We start from the raw sequence: 21,043 nt of genomic DNA, 5'->3' as shown, positions 1-21,043 counted from the left end.
GTTGGCATTGACGTTCTGATTGTTGCTGTCATTGTTGTTGCTGGCCTGGAGCCATTTGCTGAAACAGTGACTCTTGAGTCACACCTCAATACACTATACTTTTGAATGGTTGTTTCTTTGCTAACATGCATAGCATATGTTTTGCTAATTGATGAAATTTTGCTTCCTTATGCTGCCAGTAAAGGAAGGTGTGAGAGAGAGAGTGAGAGAGCAAGTGAGAGAGTGTTTTTGTTTAAAGCCAGAGCTGTTCTAGTATCTGTGCCTCCACTCCCACCTCAGGGGAAATCAATGGAAATAGGCTGTCAACAAATAACCATGTAATTTTACATGGGCCACTTTGCTAAACTAGCTGCTATTGCCACCTCACACACACACACACACACATGAACATAAACACTAACCTAGATGATACACAAATTCCAGGAACTGTATGTGCACACACGCCCACCGTGACGTTTCTGGAGACACATACACTCAATTACACACAGAAATGGCTCCCCAGTTGCGGCTGATGGCTGCAAATTAGGCTGCCACTTATTGCAGTCAGTGAGTCCACAGAGCCCCAACTCACCATCTGATTTCTCCAACTCCCACTGTATCGACAGCCACATTCTCGACTTGAATCCACTATAGTAGTTCTGCTGCACATGATATAATGGCTTGATAGACCAGAAAGGCCCATTGGGAGAGCTGGCTCTCTTTACTCAAAGCTGCAGTTCTCCAACAGGGCAGAACTAGCATTAGCTGCATGGTGCTAATGGGCCAACAGCCACACAAACCAGAGACAGGATTTACTTTGTGAGCATTGCAATGAGCAGACACTTTGGGTCTGAGTCTCTGAAAGGCAATGGGGAGTGACCCGGGCTGTGAGCTGATTAGTTCTGGCATACCATTAGCAGCAAAATGTTAAAGAAAGAGCAGCCTCCAAATTACCTCCTTCATTCTCCTCATTCCAAACCAAATTTTATTTAAATTGAGTTAGATTCAGGAGCTGTGCACTCTATCAAAGTGGACTGAAGTTATTTGTCTTTGTCCACACATATCAAGCCTTGGGGCTGATTCTTTAAGGCATGAGGCACAGTTTTAAACCCATGGTACAATTAAACCAGCTCATTTGTCTTGTAAAACAATAATATGTGAAAGTGTGATATTCGACATAATTTTGTATTTTCTCATGACAAAGGATAACCTAGAAAAACACACACTCAATCCAAGCGATGTTCACCCAACACATTTGCTGAACATTAGTTTCAGTGTCATGCCTTGGCCTTTTGTCCATGGACTCTGTCCACCCATTCTCACCCCTGTCTCCTTTTTCTCTCTGTCAGGAGGTCAGTTGGAGAGTCTGATGGAAACCATGAGGGCAGAGATTGCTGCCCAGCCACCTGTAGAGGGATCCTACTCCGCACGCCGAGGGGACCACTGCATCGCCAAGTTCGCAGATGGAGAATGGTATGCATTCTCTGACACACATACAGAAAATTTAAATTTCTATACTTGATGATATGATGATATTCAACTGCATTACCCTCTGAACCCCTAACCATGAAGCAATTTTTCTTTTAAACACTGTTAAAAACTACCTTGCAAACAGGTGACGTAATGATTTATGACTTTACTGCGCATGTGATGCATGCACGCTCAAAAACGTGCACACAAATGCAGACTTTTTTGTTGCTTTAAAGATCATACTTCAGTGTTTAATTGTCTTGCAGTGTTAGTTTGGCAGCTACATAGTTTAATGGGATGAACCAGTAATATCTTTAGCCATGAAAAATTTAATACAATATTCTGGAAACCGAGTTTGATGAGCTGCGAAATTGACATTTCTGTAATGACACATTGAGTTTCATGCACCTATACTGTGATGAACTATAATGTTGCTTAGCTTTATTTTTATTTTTCAAAGAAAATACCTGCCATTTTATTTTTACTTTGTCTCAGTTTAAGCTGTGGTGCATTAAGAACAGACACCCACGGGCTGTAATTAGCTCACCGACACTGTTTTAGCCCTTAAGAATCAGCACAAGCTTGAAGTATAGACACACACAAACAACCACTTCACCTCGTCTCCTCACCGGATGCAGGAAGTTTACAGATGGTCATGGGGACAGATGGAAGTCACAGTGATGGAGAGAGAGGGGGAGAGAGAAAGAGAGAGAGAGAGTGTGTGTGTGTGTGTGTGTGTGTCTGCACGCAAGTGCACATGACGATTTGTCAAGGAGGTGACCGAGAAAGACAGTAAGAACACGAAACTGATTAAAAACCCAAATGTTCCCCCCTACACAGGTGGTCTGCCCTCTTCCCTTACCCACCTTCCTCCCTCCATCCTCCAACTTTCTGGGCGGCAAAGCTTAAAAGTCATTGTTTTCTTCCCCTGCCAGATACATGTCATTGAGCATCTTAAAACGGCCCATCTGTTGTGAAACTCCATCTCTCTTTCTCTCTCTCTGCACCCAATATAACACTTGTCTGTCTTAATTTTGCTTTCAGCAGCAAAATGTAAAGTCCTTTCAGGTGTCAAACACTTGAGTTTTTTTTTTTTTTTTCCCCCTTTTTCCAAGCACCATGCTATTCAGCAAGCTACAGTAATTATGCCCATGTTAATACAGTTCTGTATCAGTGTGTCCTTTTTTTGTTGTTGTTTTTCTGTGATGCATGTGAAACATTGGCCGGTTTTATTAGCAGACTAATTAGAAATCCGTCGGCTTTCAAGGTCTGTTAGAACAAGGAATAGTCGTGCTGAATAGATAGCAGAAAATCTCTGTTCATCAGTCACTCACACTTTGTCTTGCGCTCTTTTCCTCTTGCTCTTGCCACTCATTGCTGCCTTCTCTGTCTTGCTGTTAATCACTTATGCAGTTTTAACTTTGTTCTCAAGTCTCCCTCTCTGCTCATGTGGGACTAATTATTCAGAACGTCGGCTTTCTCCGGCTGTCTCTGGTTCTTGGCCAATTTGTCTTTCCCTCTCTCATTTGTTTGTCTGAGTCGAGGGTCAGATGAATGATGGGCACATGAAGAGAGACACTTCATGAAGGACTATTGTCCTACTGCCTTATATTATGCTTGAAAAAGAGAAGATATAACTATTCTGTTGCCTATATACACATTTAGGAATAATTTTATGATGGTCGACACTAGAGCCTGGCATTAGACTACATCAATATTATATTAACATCATCATATTATTAGATTAGATATCATCTGAGATTTTGGATAGCTTAATATATGATATGGTGTACGTATTTTCTTTTCCTTGTTTTAAAGGCTTCATTAGAGTGAAGGGAGCCAATTTTCTTTCCACCTTGACTCTTAATCAATAATATCCTGTGTGTAGATAGCTTGAAAAAAAAAAAGAAAAAAGAAAAGAAAAAAAAAAAACGTCATCCCTGCAATATTGTCAAATCATCAATATTGTGAATATTGAGGTATTCGGTCAAAGATACTGTGATATCTATAGGAAAGTGAATACTGGTTCTAGAGAAGGTGCCCAAATTATGCAAGGTAGTATTGTACAGGGTCCCAGGACTGATTTTTGTATCTTATTCAACATTGTCTGCTTGAACAAGATTTACACTCACACACAAGTCCTATTTATACACCAATTAAACATTTTGGTAAAAGAGCATACCATTACAAAATCAAAATTGTTAAACATTATTAGAAAGTTTATTTATTTATTTATTTATTTAACAGTGTAACTAGCAGGCTTAAATTCCAGTGTCACTTGTTGCTAGGGGCCCTCAGTGCAGTCTCCACAGCCCTGTCATTCCCTGAAAGATTCTTTGTACTCACCCTCCCCACCTCCACAGCCAGTCCGCTCCTCCTCTCCTGCTCCTCTCGCCTGATCACAACAGACACATCCTCCAACACCTTCTCCCCAGGGAAATAAGCACGGAATCATTTACTCATCTCCTTTTCCACTTGTCCCCTCTGTCTTCATCTCTCTTTCCCTCCCACTCCTCTCTCTCTCTGTCTCCCTCTTCTGCTCCCTTATCACTTTCCTGCTGCAGGTACAGAGCCAGAGTGGAGAAAGTTGAGTCACCGGCAAGGGTTCATGTGTTCTACATCGACTATGGCAACGTGAGTGTGTTTGAGTGTGAATGCATGCAATGATGCACCTGTTTGGGAAAGTGGTGCATTGTAATCATTAAGAGAACAGTAAGACTGTTAGAGACCCAGTACCCACACAAAGTTCTGATGTCGTTACTATTGATCCGGTCGAAAATGCAGACAAAGAAACAGAGCAACTCTTGTCTGATGCAGCTGTTCACGTATTTCCATGTTCAAAGCAGCCACCATATCCCTTTAACTAAAGGCTTTGGTGCAAACATAATGCAAGCTTCTTTTTTGTGTGTCTTTATTGTCTATGAATAAGCAGACAATGCAACTTCAACTACAATTCTTCCTCCTTTTCATCTATATGAAAACAGCAGAACCCCCCTCCTCCTCTCCTCGGCAGCTTTTCCTTTTATAACCTCTAATGACAGAATCACTACATTCAAGTGCATTTTTGTGTTCATTTACGTGCCTAGCACGTGTGTGGGTTCATGCGCGTTCACCTGCATGCATCACCAAGTGGCCCCCCAGTCAACCCCGGGCGGGCTTGTGGGAGATTTCCCATCATGTAGTGTGAGACTGACGCACACACACACACTTGCGTGGGTTAGTCTCTAACTCTTTCTCTCTATATAGTTTTGTCGTTTAATTGTACATGTGATATCATCCTGGTCAACACACGAGTGTTGGCAGCTGTGACACTAGGGGTACTCAGTACAGGTCACTATTTCAAAATGCCATGCTTAAATTACTGTCCATGCCATCGTTAACAAACACAGCACGCCATACCGTCTTTAGATTTTAAGGTCCACATTTATAGAGCTATCAAAATGTATTATGGCTTAGATAAATTTTGTGTCCTTATCCTTAGTAAATGTTTTAGGTCTTAGCTGTCTACTTTGTCCAATCCAAAGAACACATTAACCTCTGATATGAGGTCATTAAATTTACTCCTCACCTCTAACGACTGTATCTGTCTGACTGTACACCACTTGGGTCCCCCACGGCTCTACGGCTTGTGAATGTGACTTTTGTCGTCGTGTGTGTGTGGATTTGTCTGTGTGGAAAGTTTGTAAGTTATTGTGTTCAAGGACCGGGTAAGAACAAGTAAATATTTCAGGATATAATTACATTTCTATTTGCACTACAGTATTTCGTTAAATTTTCACTGAAATGTGCTAAATAATATTGGAAATGTGACCAAGCACTTTGTGTAAATCTGGGAACCAAGTCAAAATGCATATATCTAAAATTAATTTGAGAAAGCGACATTTACATTCCCCTGCAAAGGCAAATCAAATGTAAATCAAATGCACATTTCTGTGTACAACTGTTGTTCACCAAACTTGAAATAAAATGTAAAACACAAATGTAAATGAACACATTGCACTCTAAAGCGCCGAACTTGAAACTTGCAATAAATTGTGAACTTTTGCACACCTGGCAAAGCTATATACATTTTTTTTATTCCCCAGTGAGCTGAACTCTGGAGAAAAATGTAAAGCACAAACATATGAAACAGCTAAGTGTTAAACTGCTTTTGATCCACAAATTCACAAACATGATGCAGAACATCAGTGATGTTTTCTCAGGTTTTACTTAAATGCAAATTTGTAAATTCATAAAAAGTAAATGCATGTACATGTCATTCCTGGTTGTGATACTATAAATTCATAAAATGCGACAACTAAAATGATTGCAGACCTAAAAAGTAAATCATGCTCTTGAATGCTATTGTAATTATTTTCTATCTTAAGCGCTTTATTTTGGGTAATATTAATTTAGAGTACGCAATTCTTTAGTTTTCAAAATATTGAACAATAAATGTTAGAGGCTTTTGTTTGTCCCATAACACATATAAAGTGTACTGGAGTGAATTAAATTTCCAGTGTATTCAAATACTTAATGAAAAAGCTGGCAAGCTAGAAAACAATGTTTGCTTTTATTAAGTTCCTGTTTTGTTTTGTAATCTGACAAGGGCCCGGCAGGTATCAACTTTACATCTACTGTCATCTTTGCTCATAGCTGCTCAGTTACAACTGAGCTAGTAAGTGAGCAGATGGAGCTTAGTGAAAGGGGCCTCAGTACTGCCGTAGAAACAGCTGTGAAATTATCGCTAAGGTGACATCTACAAGCACACAGCCCCTCAGCAAAAAAAAGGCACCTGTCCTTGTATCATAGCTGTAAACTATCATCATTACATCTCGTGACATCTAGATTTCACAATCAATTGTGAATCAGTGAAACATTAAAATGCAATACAGTGTATTCGCATAATAATTTATTCAACAGTCTTGGGGTGTGTGGGTTATGTGTGACTGTGGGTGCCCTACAGTTGCAAAGGCATTTGACTTGAGAGATAAAACCTCTCAAAATATATCTTTCTTCATTCTTTTTAAAATGGCATTGATCACTCCCACAGGAAACTCTATATAGGAGATGTATTTTATAAATGTCACTTCAGCATTGTCTCGTTTGATTCAGCAATTAATGAGTCAAACAAAACAATCTGCTGCTCCCATTACATGCCACTTTAAAGCTATGAATGCCATGGTAGACACTCTATGAACCCTTTATCCCTGTTTTTCCATGCTGGGTCATATTAATATTTTTCATCCGTCCCTTAGAGAGAGATTGTATCGTCCACCCGTCTGGCTGCCATGCCCCCTGCCTTCAGCACCAGGACCCTGCCAGCACAGGCCACCGAGTATGCCTTCGCCTTCATCCAGGTCCCACAAGATGTAAGTACACACACACTCACAGACACACACACACACACACACACACAGTGTAGGAATGTGTCTCAGAGAGCTACATGACTGAAAAATTTAACTTTCAGATATCAACTTTTTCAGACTTGAGCTCTGCCAATTCTAAAAGCCGGCTTTCCTGGCAACACATAAAAACTGTGTCTGAGTTTCACAGCTGCAAACACGAGGTGATAAGTCTGCAACTGAGACACTGAGGGTACAGCTCTAATTTCAAGCACTGCTGCTGGAAAACAATCACGATGTTAGTCGAAACATAGCATTTGTAGTACAAAGCAGGCCGACACTGACAGATCTCCAAGGTATTGATTTATTTGGTAGCAACAACTAGAGAATAATAAACATGCCAGCGGAAGAGGAATCAAGGAGACATAAACACTTTTTATACCATGGTCTGGCTTAACACTTGTTTCTGATTGGTTGGAGGGTGTGTGTTCACACCAGTCATTACGCTGCATTCACAGGCTGGCCATAGACTTTTGAACCAAAGTATGTAACCATAGCAACAAACTGAAACTTAAAGCTAAAAGGGGTGGGGTAGAAGTAATGTAGCTCCTTTAAGGGATAGCTCAATGCGTAGGCTGTATGTGTAACGAGTGTGCTTTCAAGAGACAGAGTGGCAGAGATGGTGAGGCTGGCGACCGGAGCACAGAGTATGAATATAGCTCTATAGTTGTGAGCATAGCAGAGCAATGTGTGCACAGTTTAGGCTATTTGCAAGTGAATAAATGCTACAATTCCTCAGGACCCAAGCTATGTCTCTTCTTTAACTTGAACGGAGTCAACGCCAAAGTTAGCAACAGTGGGTTAGCCTAATGTCACCAGAATCACCTAGGTTGGTGGGCCTGCTATTGTCATTATAGTGACAATCCCAGTGTTCAGAATTGTCTAGCGACACTCTGCACTGCACTCTGACTGTATTGTAGTGTACTGTGGGCTTGTGGCAGAGCTGCCTGTAGTGTACTGAACTGTGAGAAAACTGAGTAACATGCAACTGTGGGAAAGACTTTGCTGTGAAGCATCGTATGTGCTCTTCCGTGTGAGCCACTAGGGCCCCCTCCCTCTATTTAACACACATCTCATCATGGCCCATCCCTCACTTATAAATATCTTAATAATGCATAGTGCATACCTAAACCTAGACAGACACACATATGGACACCTGTTCTACAGAACACATCATTCACTCACATTGCACAGCAGTGATGTTACCAGTCTCTGTGCTTCTGTCAGTGGATTAGATCAGTTTTTACTTTGACACAATCTGTCAACATTTAGAAGCTGACATAATGAAATGCTGACAGAAATTAAAAATAGATGAGTGTGTGTGTGTGTGTGTGTGTGTGTGTGTGTGTGTTTGTTAACAACATAAACATCCACCTGATAGCCAAGCAGTAGTGACTGTGTTTTTCTCCAGACCCTAATCCTCTTGTTTACGTCCCTGTGTGTTTACGCAACCCCTGGTGAGCATTTGTGTTCACGTGTGTTTTTGCGTGTGCGAGCCACTGCATTGTGTGTCAGGGGTGCAACGGCAGCACTCTGAGATCTCCCCGTGACCTGATTATTTTTTAACTCACATTACCTTGCGAGTTTCTCAGAAAACATCCCAGTAAGCTGATACCATCCTAAATAGTCTGCGCAGATACAAGCGTGTTTTCATGTGGGATGTGGCTGATTGACGCAGTGCTAAACCCCTTCTGTTAATTGTGTGTATGTGTTTGTGTGCATGCGCGTGGGTACTTGTGTGTTGGCTTCAGGGTTATTTGCTCCACTTGGCCTAGATTAGGCTGCAGAGTGATTGCATGGGTCTGTGATGTTATCAGGACATCAGCGAGTTTGTGTGATCATGTGGGTAAGTGGTACATGTAAGTGTAAGAAGTGTGTGTCTGTGTGTGTGTGTGTGTGTGTGTGTGTGTGTGTGTATGCGTGTGTATGCGCGCACGCGCGCGTGTGCTCACACTGTCACCTGTCTCATGAGTCAGTGGCTCCTGAAGGATGAAGTGGCCCATCTGTTGGTCCAGGAGGACACAGGCATCACCTACACCTTATAGCCCCAAGACACACACGTACATAGACAGACAGACACACACACACACACACACACACACACACACACACAGAGCTTTCCCATGTGTCGGAGGCTGACACGCATCTTGCACCTCTCTGTCTCTCCCTCTCCCTTCTCTCTTTCTCTGTCACTCTGTATCTGTCTTACCCTTTTCCTGTTCTTTCCATTTTCTCTTGGTTTTCCTTTCATCCATTTGCTGCCTGCCTTATCTGAAGGTTTTTACTCTGTCACTCGTGGTGACAGCGCCATGCCCCACTTGTATTGTGCCTTTGCCGCCACACATAGCAAAGGTTGCAGCTTTACTCACTCAGCCTGCCACCCAATGCCCTGCAAAAAGAAAAGAGAAAAAAAAGTCAGCAAGTTGTACAGGTTCAGAGTCACTCAAAATCTTTTTCTAATTAATACGAAAAATCTGCCATTGGGCCAAGATAATTCTCTTCTCATCTGTTGAATTTTCCAGAAACATGCTCCAAGAGTGGAAGTGGGCTCAGACTATTATTATTTCTTTGTAGGAAAAGTTGTGCCTTAGCTGAATTTTGTAGTCGTAATCTCAAAAAAGTGGGTCGTGCAACATGCGTTTTGTTTCTATGACAACCAGCTGCAGCAGCTCTATCAAACTGACAATTGTTACCAACTTTTGTTCTGATATTTCCTCAATTTTTTAAATTTTATTTCATTTTTATTTATTTATTTGTTTTGCAGTTGTTTTTTGTGAAGTGTCAGATGGCCAGTGGTCTGAAATACCCTGCCTCTTCTTCGCTGGTCAGCTCATGAGGGTATCAGTTTTTTTTTTTTTTTTTTTTTTAAAGCTCAACTCAGCCTTTACTCACCTTTCTAAAGAGGTTGCTTTACACCAGGCTCCTCATTGGCTTTCAAGTAAATAATGTCGCTGGCAGCAGTTGGGGGAAAAAAACAGAATTGAATAGTGTTTACATGCCAGAAAGTAGATCACCTTGCTATTATCAAGGAAGCAATACTAGAGTGAAATCTAGTAGCAACAGTGGGGTTTGCATTGGAAAGTGAAGTTACCAAACCACAATGGAGAATGTATTCACATTATTTTAAAAACTAAGATTTTTAAGACTCAATACTAGCTTAAATAGGTTGTTAAAATGGATGTTTTTAATTCATTTATTTACTTTGTGTATAGATAGCTAGACAGAATATAAATAGGTGACAAAATTCACACTTTTGTTCAGTTGTTTAATTGTTCAAAGTGCAAAGCAGCAGTTCTAATTTGCTAGAGAAGAAGAAAATACTGGTCCGTGCACCAATCCATTCCCCGCCTTGCACATTTATTTTAGTTTATGTATTTATTTGGATTTTTTTCCCCTCTCCATTATTTAGTCCCCTTAATGGATTTTTTTTTTTTTCATTTATGCGCACGGCATGATATATTCATATATTGTGACCTGATTTTACCAAATTTAAAAAAAAAAAAAGTGAGACCTTCACATGTGTGCCAGGTCCACTGAGGGCATATGGTGGATGAGGGAAGGCTGCTATACATCTCGTCTTTCCATTGTCCTTCACCGTATGGCAGAAGGTTCTCATGCATATTGTATTGCCCCTTCATGGGCGTCCACTCGTTCTCATTCTTTAATTTTCTTTTTCTCTCTCTTTCTTTCTCTTCTTCCTTCCCTCTTGTGCGGCTTTGCCTCCCTCTCTCCGTCTTTCTCGCCCTGAGCTCCCCTGTAGCGTCTGTGACAAGTTGACCAGAGGGAGAGCACGGACAAAAAGGGCCCTTAGAGTTTTGTGCCTTGAACAAGCTTCCCTGCCCACACATGTACATACACTCTCTTGCACATACGCGCACACACACACATACACGCACCAGTACATGCACATACCCAAGGGCGGCTAGCTCGAAGGGGGTTGCCATGGAGACAAGACCAGGGTGAGAAGGAGGGAGGCACAGAGATGGATGGTGTAGGGGAGGGATGGATGATGGCCAGGGAGTGATAGTTTTAAGTGTCTTCCTGGCTTTGGAGACGCAGCTTCCTTGTTTTTCTCTTTTTGTCCTCACTGCTGGAGGACATGGATTAAGGATTCAGCCGCATCTGTTCCACCTCTTTTTACAGGTTGTGCTCAATCAAACGCTGGCCTTTAACAATTGAGTAGGTTAGGAATGAGGGAGTACGTTACAGAAGTGAGAAGCCAAATGAGAAACAAAGACAGGAAGGGGACAGGGGGAGGAGGAGGGAAAAGGGGTGAGAGAGTCAGACCATTAGAGAGTACAGTGGAACTCAAACCTCTTGAACCAGCTGAGTGGGTAATTGGTGTGTGTCAAGCTCTACATGTGAATGATTTGTGTGTGTGTGTGTGTGTGTGTGTGTGTGTGTGTGTGTGTGTGTGTGTGTGTGTGTGTGTGTGTGTGTGTGTGTGTGTGTGTGTGTGTGTGTGTGTGTGTGTGTGTGTGTGTGTGTGTGTGTGTGTGTGGAGAGAGAGAGAGAGAGAATCCATTGGTGAGTGAGGAGCTTATTGTCTTGGTCTTACTGACCTCACTGTATTTGTGTAAGTGTGTGTGGGCAGATTTTTCCCACCCTGGTTTGTATACTTGCATATATTGCATATTACTGTATATATTGGAAAAGACTTTTTAAAATTTATTAACATTAATCCACGCATTCAGATCACAATTAAAAGCACTCATAGGTGTCTGTGTGTTGAGTGTCCAGGCATGTGAGCATCAGCGTCACATGTCTGTGTGTGGCTGTGCATATCTTTATGTTTAGGATTCACCAGCAAAACCCTGATGCATACTAATCATCCCCTTCACATCTTTAAACTCCATTATCCGTTACCTGCCCAATTCTGTCGCTTTCTCCCACCTAATATATTTCCTTGGCACCCACAGGAGGACGCCCGTGCAGATGTGGTGGACAGTGTGGTGCGGGACATCCAGAACAGCCAGTGCCTGCTGAATGTGGAATACGCTGGCGCCTCATGCCCCCATGTGACGCTACAGTTTGCCGACACTAAGGAAGATGTTGGCCTTGGCCTGGTCAAGGAGGGCATGGTCATGGTGGATGTCCGCAAGGAGAAGCACCTGCAGAAGATGGTAAGGGAAGAAGGGGAGGGTGCATAGAGGTGCCTGCAGATCCTTAAATAATATTAATAACAATAAAGTAGGGTAGGACACTAAGGACAAAATCAAATATTACAATATGTTTGACTGAATGCCTTGATATTGTGATGATCGTGTAGGGATGACAACTTGTGTTTTCATAAGATAAACAGTTATAATGCCTCATGTTAAAAAAAAAATTGTCTCCTGTGCGGATGCAGACTTTAAAACAAGGAAGAGTCAACACTTATGTCATATCATTCACACTATGATAAACAAAATTCCAGACAATATTTAGTCTCATATCATGATATCTATCATATTGATATATGTCCCAGCCCTACAATAAAGACAAAAATCAGTTCAGTTCTCTTAATTAAACTCAAGCCCATACAATGTCTTGAGTTGTTTTAGCAAGCCTAAAATGTTTTGATGTCTTTGTGTGCTGTTTTCTCCAGTGACAAATCAGCCTCGTCAGGCAGCTGATAGGTTGTTTTCATTTTCACAGCAGTTTAAGCTGTGCCATCAGTCTAAATTTCAAGCTGCGTTTGAAAAAGGCTTTAAAAAGTCTTAAATTTAACTCGCAGACACCCTGTCATCACCCTCTCCATCATTCACCAGCATTGTTTTGTCATTTGCATTGTTATCGCTCTGTATAATCCTCATGTAGTCATTATTGTCATCATTATACAGACATGTAAGTAGTACATTCAGCAGCATGTAGTCATCATTGTCGTTACCATTATACAGGCTTTTTTTGCCATGTGATCAGTATCATTACCACAACTAGAACATCAGTCCACTCAACCACTGAGACTGGGGATGTGAGTGGTTTTCCATCCTCATCGTCGTCATTACCATAACAAGAGCATTTGTCTCTGTGAACCTCAGCCATAGCAATGAAATGGGAGCGCACAGCACGTTTGTTTGCATAACGCTCATCTAATGTTAAAAGGTCCATATGCCCCTCTTAGCTGTAGCATTCTGCCAGCCCAATAATTACCTACATCTCCATGCTAGCATGCAGCTAAGCACTCATTTTCATCTTAGAGTTTGTCGTTTATGTTCTTGTGTTCTGTTCTCCTCTTGATGTATGAAAGAGAATGTTCAGCTAAATGCTGTCGGGTGTTTTGATGAGAACACTGTGGCATAAGAGGCATCGCATCTCTCCTCACTTGTCAATACACACACACACACACACACACACACCTCTACTATTTGCCTCTGACGACGGCCATTTTGTCAGACTATGAAGCATTGCTCGTTTACTTTCCTCTCATTATGCTAATTCGCCCAGCAGACACAAAGCCACTCTGTACATGAAAGATAAAGAAGACATGGAGGATATTTATTCCTGCTGCAATTACAGCTCACACACACAACCCAACATTAGTCTCCCTACCATTTACTTAAAAGATTGGCACACATCCATACATACAGGAATGGAGGAATGTTCCAAGCAGCACAATTTTTCATAAAAAATATATGAACGCATTCTTATTTGTTGTTGATCCACACAGCAAATGCATACACACTCTCAACCACAGTCCCCCCTTGAATCACTAATTCTCACAAACACACTCACTAACACACAAACATGCTCATACACACACACATAATCTAAACAGTACCAATAAAAACATTTCCTGTCCCCCAGTCAATAATGCATTGTGCATCGTGTGTTTTGACCTCTGACCTCCAACCAGTAGCAAGGGACTATAATGCAGCCTCTGGGTAATGGACCATATAGAAGCAGGGCAGTGATTAAAACCTCCCAGGCACAGACCTAATAGGCTTACACACTACAGAGATTTAGTTTTTGTTGGATCAAATGTTCCTCTCTTGGTATGCAACAGCTGTGTCTCCAGCGTTTGCCTCCTCCTGGTGTAATATTTTGATGTGGAGACAGCTTAACAAGCAGCCGTGTTGCCAGCGTGCTTAGAAGTGTGTGCGTTAGAAGTAAGCTGTGCAGCATTTCTTGTTAATAATTCCACTCATCAAATCTGGTTCCAAGCCCAAAAACGATTGCCAAGATCTTCTATATTTCCTACTACAGAAAAACAAGCACACGTCAATAGTCTGCTTTTCAAACTTGTAAATAATGGAATGTTTTTACTTTACTGTTTGATTGCTGTGTGGAATGCATAGGTTTACTCTGCATTCTGCAGACTGCCTTTAGCTCAGTGCGGTCCTGTATAGCTTTATAGCACAAATGCTGCTGAATTAGAGGTTCAGTTTCCACATGAGTAACCCGTGCTAAATGTATGCTCTCATGGTACTGTATGCCAGCTTGGCTAAAAGCATTTACCACCTAGCCTGTGTTTGTGATCTAGTTGAATTGCAGCCATCTCACGGTTCAGCAAGAATGTAACCAATGAGAAAGTCGTGAGTTGTACAAGTGTAGTAGAGAGTGACTACAAATAAGAAACACAGGTAAGGAATACTGCACATAAGGGAGCACTTTAATCTGGTCCTGCCATTCCAAAGTATTTTGAATCCGAAGTGTATTCTCAACTAGCTGAAGAAAGATTCAAGATTCAGAGATTTTATTTGCCATTTGCACAGGTACATTGGAAGTTTATTGGAGTTCTTCCATCCCTCTCTCTGTCAATTTAAAAACAGATTGACATAAAAAGGAAACATTAAAAAGACAGTCTGAGAAATTACATTTTTGCAAATTTAATTTGTTTCAAAGATCGATAGATGGTATCGCAGTTGCTGCTACAGCAACATTAAAAAAAAAAAAAAAAAAAAAAAAAAATCACCAGCTCAATAGAAATACTATTGATAATAATATTTAACATATTTATTACCAATGCATCCCCTTGCAGACCTTTGGAGCTGTGTCCCTATCCTCTTATCTTTTGAACAGAAAGTTTCTCTCAAGCGTTCGATATCATGGTTTCCAAGCCGGCTCACTTTGCCAGCTCTTTTTCCCCTCCTGTCTCTTTTTTACTCATCCAGACTATCAGCCACCTTCTAAAAGTGACTTTTGTCCTTCCTATCTATTCCATTTTGGCTCTATTCATTATTCATTATCCATCCCAGGGGATTGGAACATGGTCATTGTTATCTGTACTCTAGTGCTAAGCATTGCATAACAGATGGGCTGTAATGTACACTGGCACATTATAGTGATATCAATAGTCAGTCGTAAGTGCACTCAAGGTTAACAGCGGGCTTTGAGGGTGGCATTGTCCCAAGAGAGTGGAGGCAGAGAGGGGGATATTCATCCATTTGTGGTTTTATGTCTTTTCACGAATGCCTCTTTGTGTTGAGGCCTATATTTCTAGATGCTTGCTAAGTACTCCATATGGATAGCTACTGTTGTCACGATATTGTCAGCAGTTAAAGATAAATGGTCGGCAAGTGAAAGCATAGGTGAAGGGATGATCATATGCGTGCCAGCTGCTAGTATTTGATTGATGAGTGGTGGGACAGAGGGGCCAGGAGGCTTTGTAGATAGAGGGAAGGCAGGGGAAGGAGGAAGCAAACACACTGGTGACACACTTAGCAAGGAAGTGAATGAATGGCCCAAAGGTGTGGATAGAGGGGTTGCTAAAGATAAAGGATAGGCTACTATATCAGTTTACAAGTTACACTGTAACCTTTAGAATGAAATGGCCTCAAATGTACATCAAAATCAGAGCTGAAATCAGTGTAGCCATATGTACCACTTACTCTTTCCACAAAGATTAGACATGGTTAATGTGCACACACTCATTTTAAGCACAAACAAACAGTCGAGTAGCTTTAATGTCATATTGCAAATGTTAATCTGTCATACATCTGGCGTATCACGTGTGGCCTTTTTGCACCCGTGGATGTTTTATGTTTGCATGGCAATGATGTTTAGATTATAACCAGCCAGGGGCACATGTATGATTGTTTCATTGTGAAAACAGCATTTGGAACGTTTGCGTTATTTGAAAGGTTGAGTGAAACTAATGTGCATGCATAATCTCTCAGTAAGGGCTGGCTGATATATTGGTATCAATCTTATGATATGAAACTACATATCATCTGGGGTTCTGGATATGGTAATATCGTGATATGGCATAATTGTTGACTTTTTCTAATTTTAAAGGCTGCATTACAGTAAAGAGATGCAGTTCTGTTCAATAATTTGACTGTTTTCTTTAGTTATTTGACTGTTATTAGAGTGTTATTGGCTCTTATCAGCTCTTATTTGCCTCTACCTGCTTGGTCATCATGTCCACATTACTAATGACTGTTTAACAAAAAGCCCTTGTGTCTAAATGCCTAATGAAAGCATCAACAATCACCCCTACAATATCATCACAATCGATATCAAATTATCTGGTTAGATATTGTGATATCTGATTTTGTCCATATCGCTCAGCCCTACTCTGAGTGCGCTTAAGAATAGAATGTAGGTGTCAAGAGATATCCAGCAACCCATACTTGGTAGTACTTTCTAAAATTTAATAAAGTGTTATTTTTGGAAACTTATTAATATCAGAGAGGGTTTGTCATTGTAGAAATTGAGTTTATAAAGCCAAAGCAATGACAGTTCCTCTGTGTAGTGCTGCAAATTGGAAATGCAAAACACTAATACATATTTTACTCCATCCTGTTCGTCATCTCTTTCTCTGCCTGTTCTTTCATTCTTTATCATCACTCAAAGACAGATATTTCGCCTTCGGGCTGCCTTAAGCCCAGCAAAGATATTCAGTACCATATTGAATTGTTAATCCACTGTATTAATGTTATCACAAATGGGCTGTGTGGTTTTGTACATGTTAGTTGTCCACGGCAAGTGCAGGCATGAGGCTGTCCACATAAATGTCAGACACTCTCTGATTTCTGGTCTTTGTATGTGAGTCAGAAGGTCCCAGTTAAACTCACCAGCCCCACAGCTTTGGCAGGGTAGACGGCTTGGCCTCCCCCTGAGCACCCCCCCCCCCCCCCCCCCCCCACACACACACACACACACACACACACACACACACACACACACAGATAGACACACACACAGATATACACACTTTAGTTCAGAGTCCTTGTACATACACAAAGCTTTTTTTTTTTTTTTTTTTTTTCAAGAGTTCTTCCCTTTTGCCTCTGAGCTCCTGACCATGTGTGATGAGACTGGAATAGCACACACACATACAGTAAACCAACTTCATGCCCTCTTCACCTCGGGCACAGTGGGTATACCATGCCAACCTTAGAGTGCCCTGGCACCGTCAGCCATCCACTACTAGAATGGCACGTTGCCACATTGGCACATGGCCACCCACCCACCTACTGCACACTGTTCTCTTCCCTCATTGCTCATAATGTCTCTCTCCATCCGTCCCTCATTTGCTCACTTCTTCTCTCACTCTCTGTCTTTGGATCCATCCATCTTGGGGGGCTAATTTTTTTTCTCCATGCCTTTCTTACTCCATTTCTCCCTCCAACCGCGACCCACCACATCTTTCAGTTTTCCCCTACCTCTTCCCCCATCACCTCTTATCTTGTCTGCTTTTCTCTGTCACTACTTTGTCGTTTACTTCCCTCTCCACTCTCCATTCCTCTTACTCCTCCATTTCTCAACCTTCTGCAAATTAGTCCCTTTCCTGTCTCTTTGCCTCACTCAGTCTTTATCCCTTTTTTCATCACTCAATGATCCACTGACTCACTCACTCACTCTCTCTCTCTCTCTCTGTCTATGTTCATCTTTTTTCTTTTTTTTTTCTTTCATTCGCTCTCTCTTTGTTCACATCATCCAGAGTGAGGTTGAGCGTTCCATTTAGACAGCAATGGGGAGGTGTTCGTTTGGCTTTTGCGTGTGCCAATTTGCATTTTGTCTTCGAGTGGCATGTCATGATGAACAATAATCCCCGGGCATTAACATGGAGAGGTGCTCAGATCAGACCTGACGTTGGCCTTGTAATGAGCTGTGATTTAAAATGCTGTTATCGCCAATTATTTGCACCTTGCATTAGCCGATTCTACCCTGTTAACCCCCACTAGGTTAGTCGTGATGTCTCTCTTTCATACTGTTTTGAGAGATATGAAGAGACATGATGTGTCTATATCTGTGCTTCTGCCTGTGATTTTTTTTTTTGAGAAAAGAATGTAGACAGCCAGACAGAGATCACATAAATAGACCAGAATTGTCTTTTTTATTTTTTTTCTCCAGACCTGATTGAATACTCAATAGCAAGTGCTTACAAACACAGTGTTTGACCCACACAACTCCTATCTAGACCTGATATTTTGTGTTGCAGACGCCTGTGAAATAAGCCTGCCGTGGCAGCTCAAGACGATGACTGTATAGTTAGAAGCAGTCTCTTTTGTGCTCTGTTGCCTCTCACTAGTGTGTCCTGTCAGCTGCCGACAACTTGATGGATTCAACCTCTGGCGAGCCATCGAGTGCTAACAGTCTCGCCCAGTCGCTCAGCTAACTGACATCCACGCTAGCCTCCAAAGTTCATTAACGCTACAAGCTAATAATCTCCCTTTTGCTAATTACAAGTCAATTACAAAACACGGAAGTGTCTGTCAGTCCCTCGCCAACCCAGTTATTATCAGTCACCAGCACCGACGTGGCGAGAACCTGATGTATCGACTAGGGCTTAAAACAATTTCCAATATGCTCCCTCTTTAAGATTAAGCATGTAGAATTGGTAATCGCAAGCCTTTTACAAATGTGTGGAAAAACATGCCCCCCTCTTTTTAAGTTTGATTTTTTTTTTTAACTGTGCGTGTGTGTGTGTGTGTGTGTGTGTGTGTGCGTAGTATGAGCAGAAGGTGGCCAGTGGGGAAAACAGCTGTGAGGTGGCTGCCTCGTAGTGACTGTGTAAGCTGTGGATGAGAGAGAACGATGAGAGGCCTGGGATCTTTAATTACCCAGTAGCCCCCTGGGAAGTGTAGTTTTATTTTTTCCTACAGCTCCTTTCCCTGTATTGTTGCCATATTCACATTTAGAGGATAGGTTTTTCTGCTTTTTAATGTTTACATGTTCAAGATAAGACTTTAAGGTTGTGAACTGCTTTGAGGGGTGATAAGGGTTAGCCTTTAAGTGGTGGCTCACGTGAGATACAGTCCCTTTGTGTTTATTTCTCCAGATAAAGAACCTGGTGGGAAGTGTAGTTTTCTTACACTTCTCAGTTAGAAGCAGTATTGTCGATAGCTGTAGAGGTTTGCATTGCAGAGGAAATGCCTTGCAGGAAGTGTGAGCTCACCTATCGCTCCACTCCAGGGATCCTTGCAGGAAATCAGGAACGTGGCTCACACTGACGATACCTCCAGGGAAATGTAGTTCCATTTATCACAGCATAATTGTGCTGTTGGGTACAGATGAGGTGGCTCATGGGATGTGTATTTTGCTGCCGCCATGCTGTTGCAGGTCTGGTTTGGACACTGATGATGTGCCTCATGGGAACTTTACTCTCTCCCCACTGCAGTGCGGTCATAACAGTATGAGCTCTCGGAGGTGCACATATTGGCATTGCTGTTAGGTTGTGGGGTGGGGATGGTTGTGTGGACTGACCCAGAGCAGGAAGACGGCAAAAAACAGGTCAGACATTTTGTGCTGGTTCCCTCTCCCTCCTGAGCTCAAAAGCTCAAAATTTTCATGGCATTGTGACAACATTCCTTACCATGTCACCCTTAAATTGCTTTTAGCAGCACCGACACTACCGCCCTCCCCATCAACCCTAACACCCCCCCACCACCACCATCAACACCAAGACCACACACACACACACACACACACACACACACACACACACACACACACACACACACACACACGCACACACACACACACACACACACACACTCCTTTCATGCTTCATGGGTGTGTGTGAGAGCATAACCACTCCCTGCTGAAGGTTCAATACCTCATTTTAATGGACATTTTCTGCTCTCCCGTTATTGACTGGCATACACATAGACACACACACACAGGCAGTCCCCTCCCCTGCTGTCCCTGCTCTGAGGGGTTCTTTGACATGTCCTAGCCGATACGCGCGACTACCCAAACGCCCATTCCATCCTCTGTGGATGCACACACACACATGTATTCACAGTGTCACACCCTTTCTCCTCCCATACCCTGGGGTGAGTAGAGGACAGACAGAGAGAGGAGTGAAAGGAAGTGGAGGCACCATGTCATATAAACTTTTCTCAATTTTTATATTTTTTGGTTCTGTGTGACCTCGCTAGAGACAGAAAAACACAAGGATCAGAGAAAAAGCAAGGTATTACAATGAAAGAAGCGTGTGTGTGTGTGTGTGTGTGTGTGTGTGTGTGTGTGTGTGTTAGAAAGAGAGATAAATACATTCTTCATTCTTATTGTAGCATACAAACATTCTGAATGTTTGCACACGACCTTATGGTGTTTGTGTAAGACTTGTTTTCTTAGCAGTGGCCCTGGGACTGCTCTAGAGGACGTAAATCGTGATATCGACTGTCATTCTTTGCATTTGTTAAGTGTGTATTTGTGTGTGTGTGACATGTACATGTGTGCATGTTCTACATGTGTGTTTTCTCCTTAACTCTGTGAACCCAAGCCAGTGGGCTTGTCATGCCACATTCCCCGCCAAGGCGTCTGATCCCCTCCGACAGCCATGCTGGGGGGACCAGCGTGCAACAGGGCACAATCCCAGCATGCTTTGAAAGGGACTGGGATGCACATGCACTCAATCACTTCTCTCTCTCGCTCTCTCTCTCACACACACACACACACACGCACACAAAAGTGTTTTTCTTTTTACATCCATAAACAAAGGCACAATGGCAATCTCATCCTCCCGCATACAGTCAAACACACTGACACCCTCTACCCTCCCTCCCCTATCTCCCACTCTCTTCTCTCTCATCTGTTTCTCTCACTCACAAAAACAGATGCACACACACACACACACACGGGCAGTCTCTTGGGTTTTCCCTCCCTGGTTAGTGTTCAAATGACAAGCTTATCCCGATCAACCCTGCTTGTACAATAACGATTCAGAGAGTTTTTGAAAAGCGCTGGCCTCCTCACCACTCGCCATGCAGTATTCATACACTGTGGCATGTTGAATGTAGGACTTGCAATCCACAGCTCGGCCGACTACACTCAAC

The 21,043-nt window shown here is 42.2% G+C and overlaps 1 protein-coding gene across 1 annotated transcript in view; it reads left to right on the top strand.

Moving 5' to 3' along the window:
• snd1 (staphylococcal nuclease and tudor domain containing 1) overlaps positions 1 to 21,043 on the top strand; it is a 191,369-nt gene that overhangs the window by 161,851 nt on the left and 8,475 nt on the right. The window contains exons 19-22 of the mRNA XM_030045402.1: positions 1,329 to 1,452; positions 4,014 to 4,083; positions 6,687 to 6,800; positions 11,753 to 11,956. Coding sequence (XP_029901262.1) covers positions 1,329 to 1,452; positions 4,014 to 4,083; positions 6,687 to 6,800; positions 11,753 to 11,956 — 512 coding nt within the window. The remainder of the gene's footprint in view (positions 1 to 1,328; positions 1,453 to 4,013; positions 4,084 to 6,686; positions 6,801 to 11,752; positions 11,957 to 21,043) is intronic.

Source organism: Myripristis murdjan, chromosome 23, assembly GCF_902150065.1.
Source record: "Myripristis murdjan chromosome 23, fMyrMur1.1, whole genome shotgun sequence".
Classification (NCBI taxonomy): Eukaryota; Metazoa; Chordata; class Actinopteri; order Holocentriformes; family Holocentridae; genus Myripristis; species Myripristis murdjan.
The sequence above is the reverse complement of the archived record's forward strand: the minus strand, read 5'-3'. Positions and strand labels throughout refer to the sequence as shown.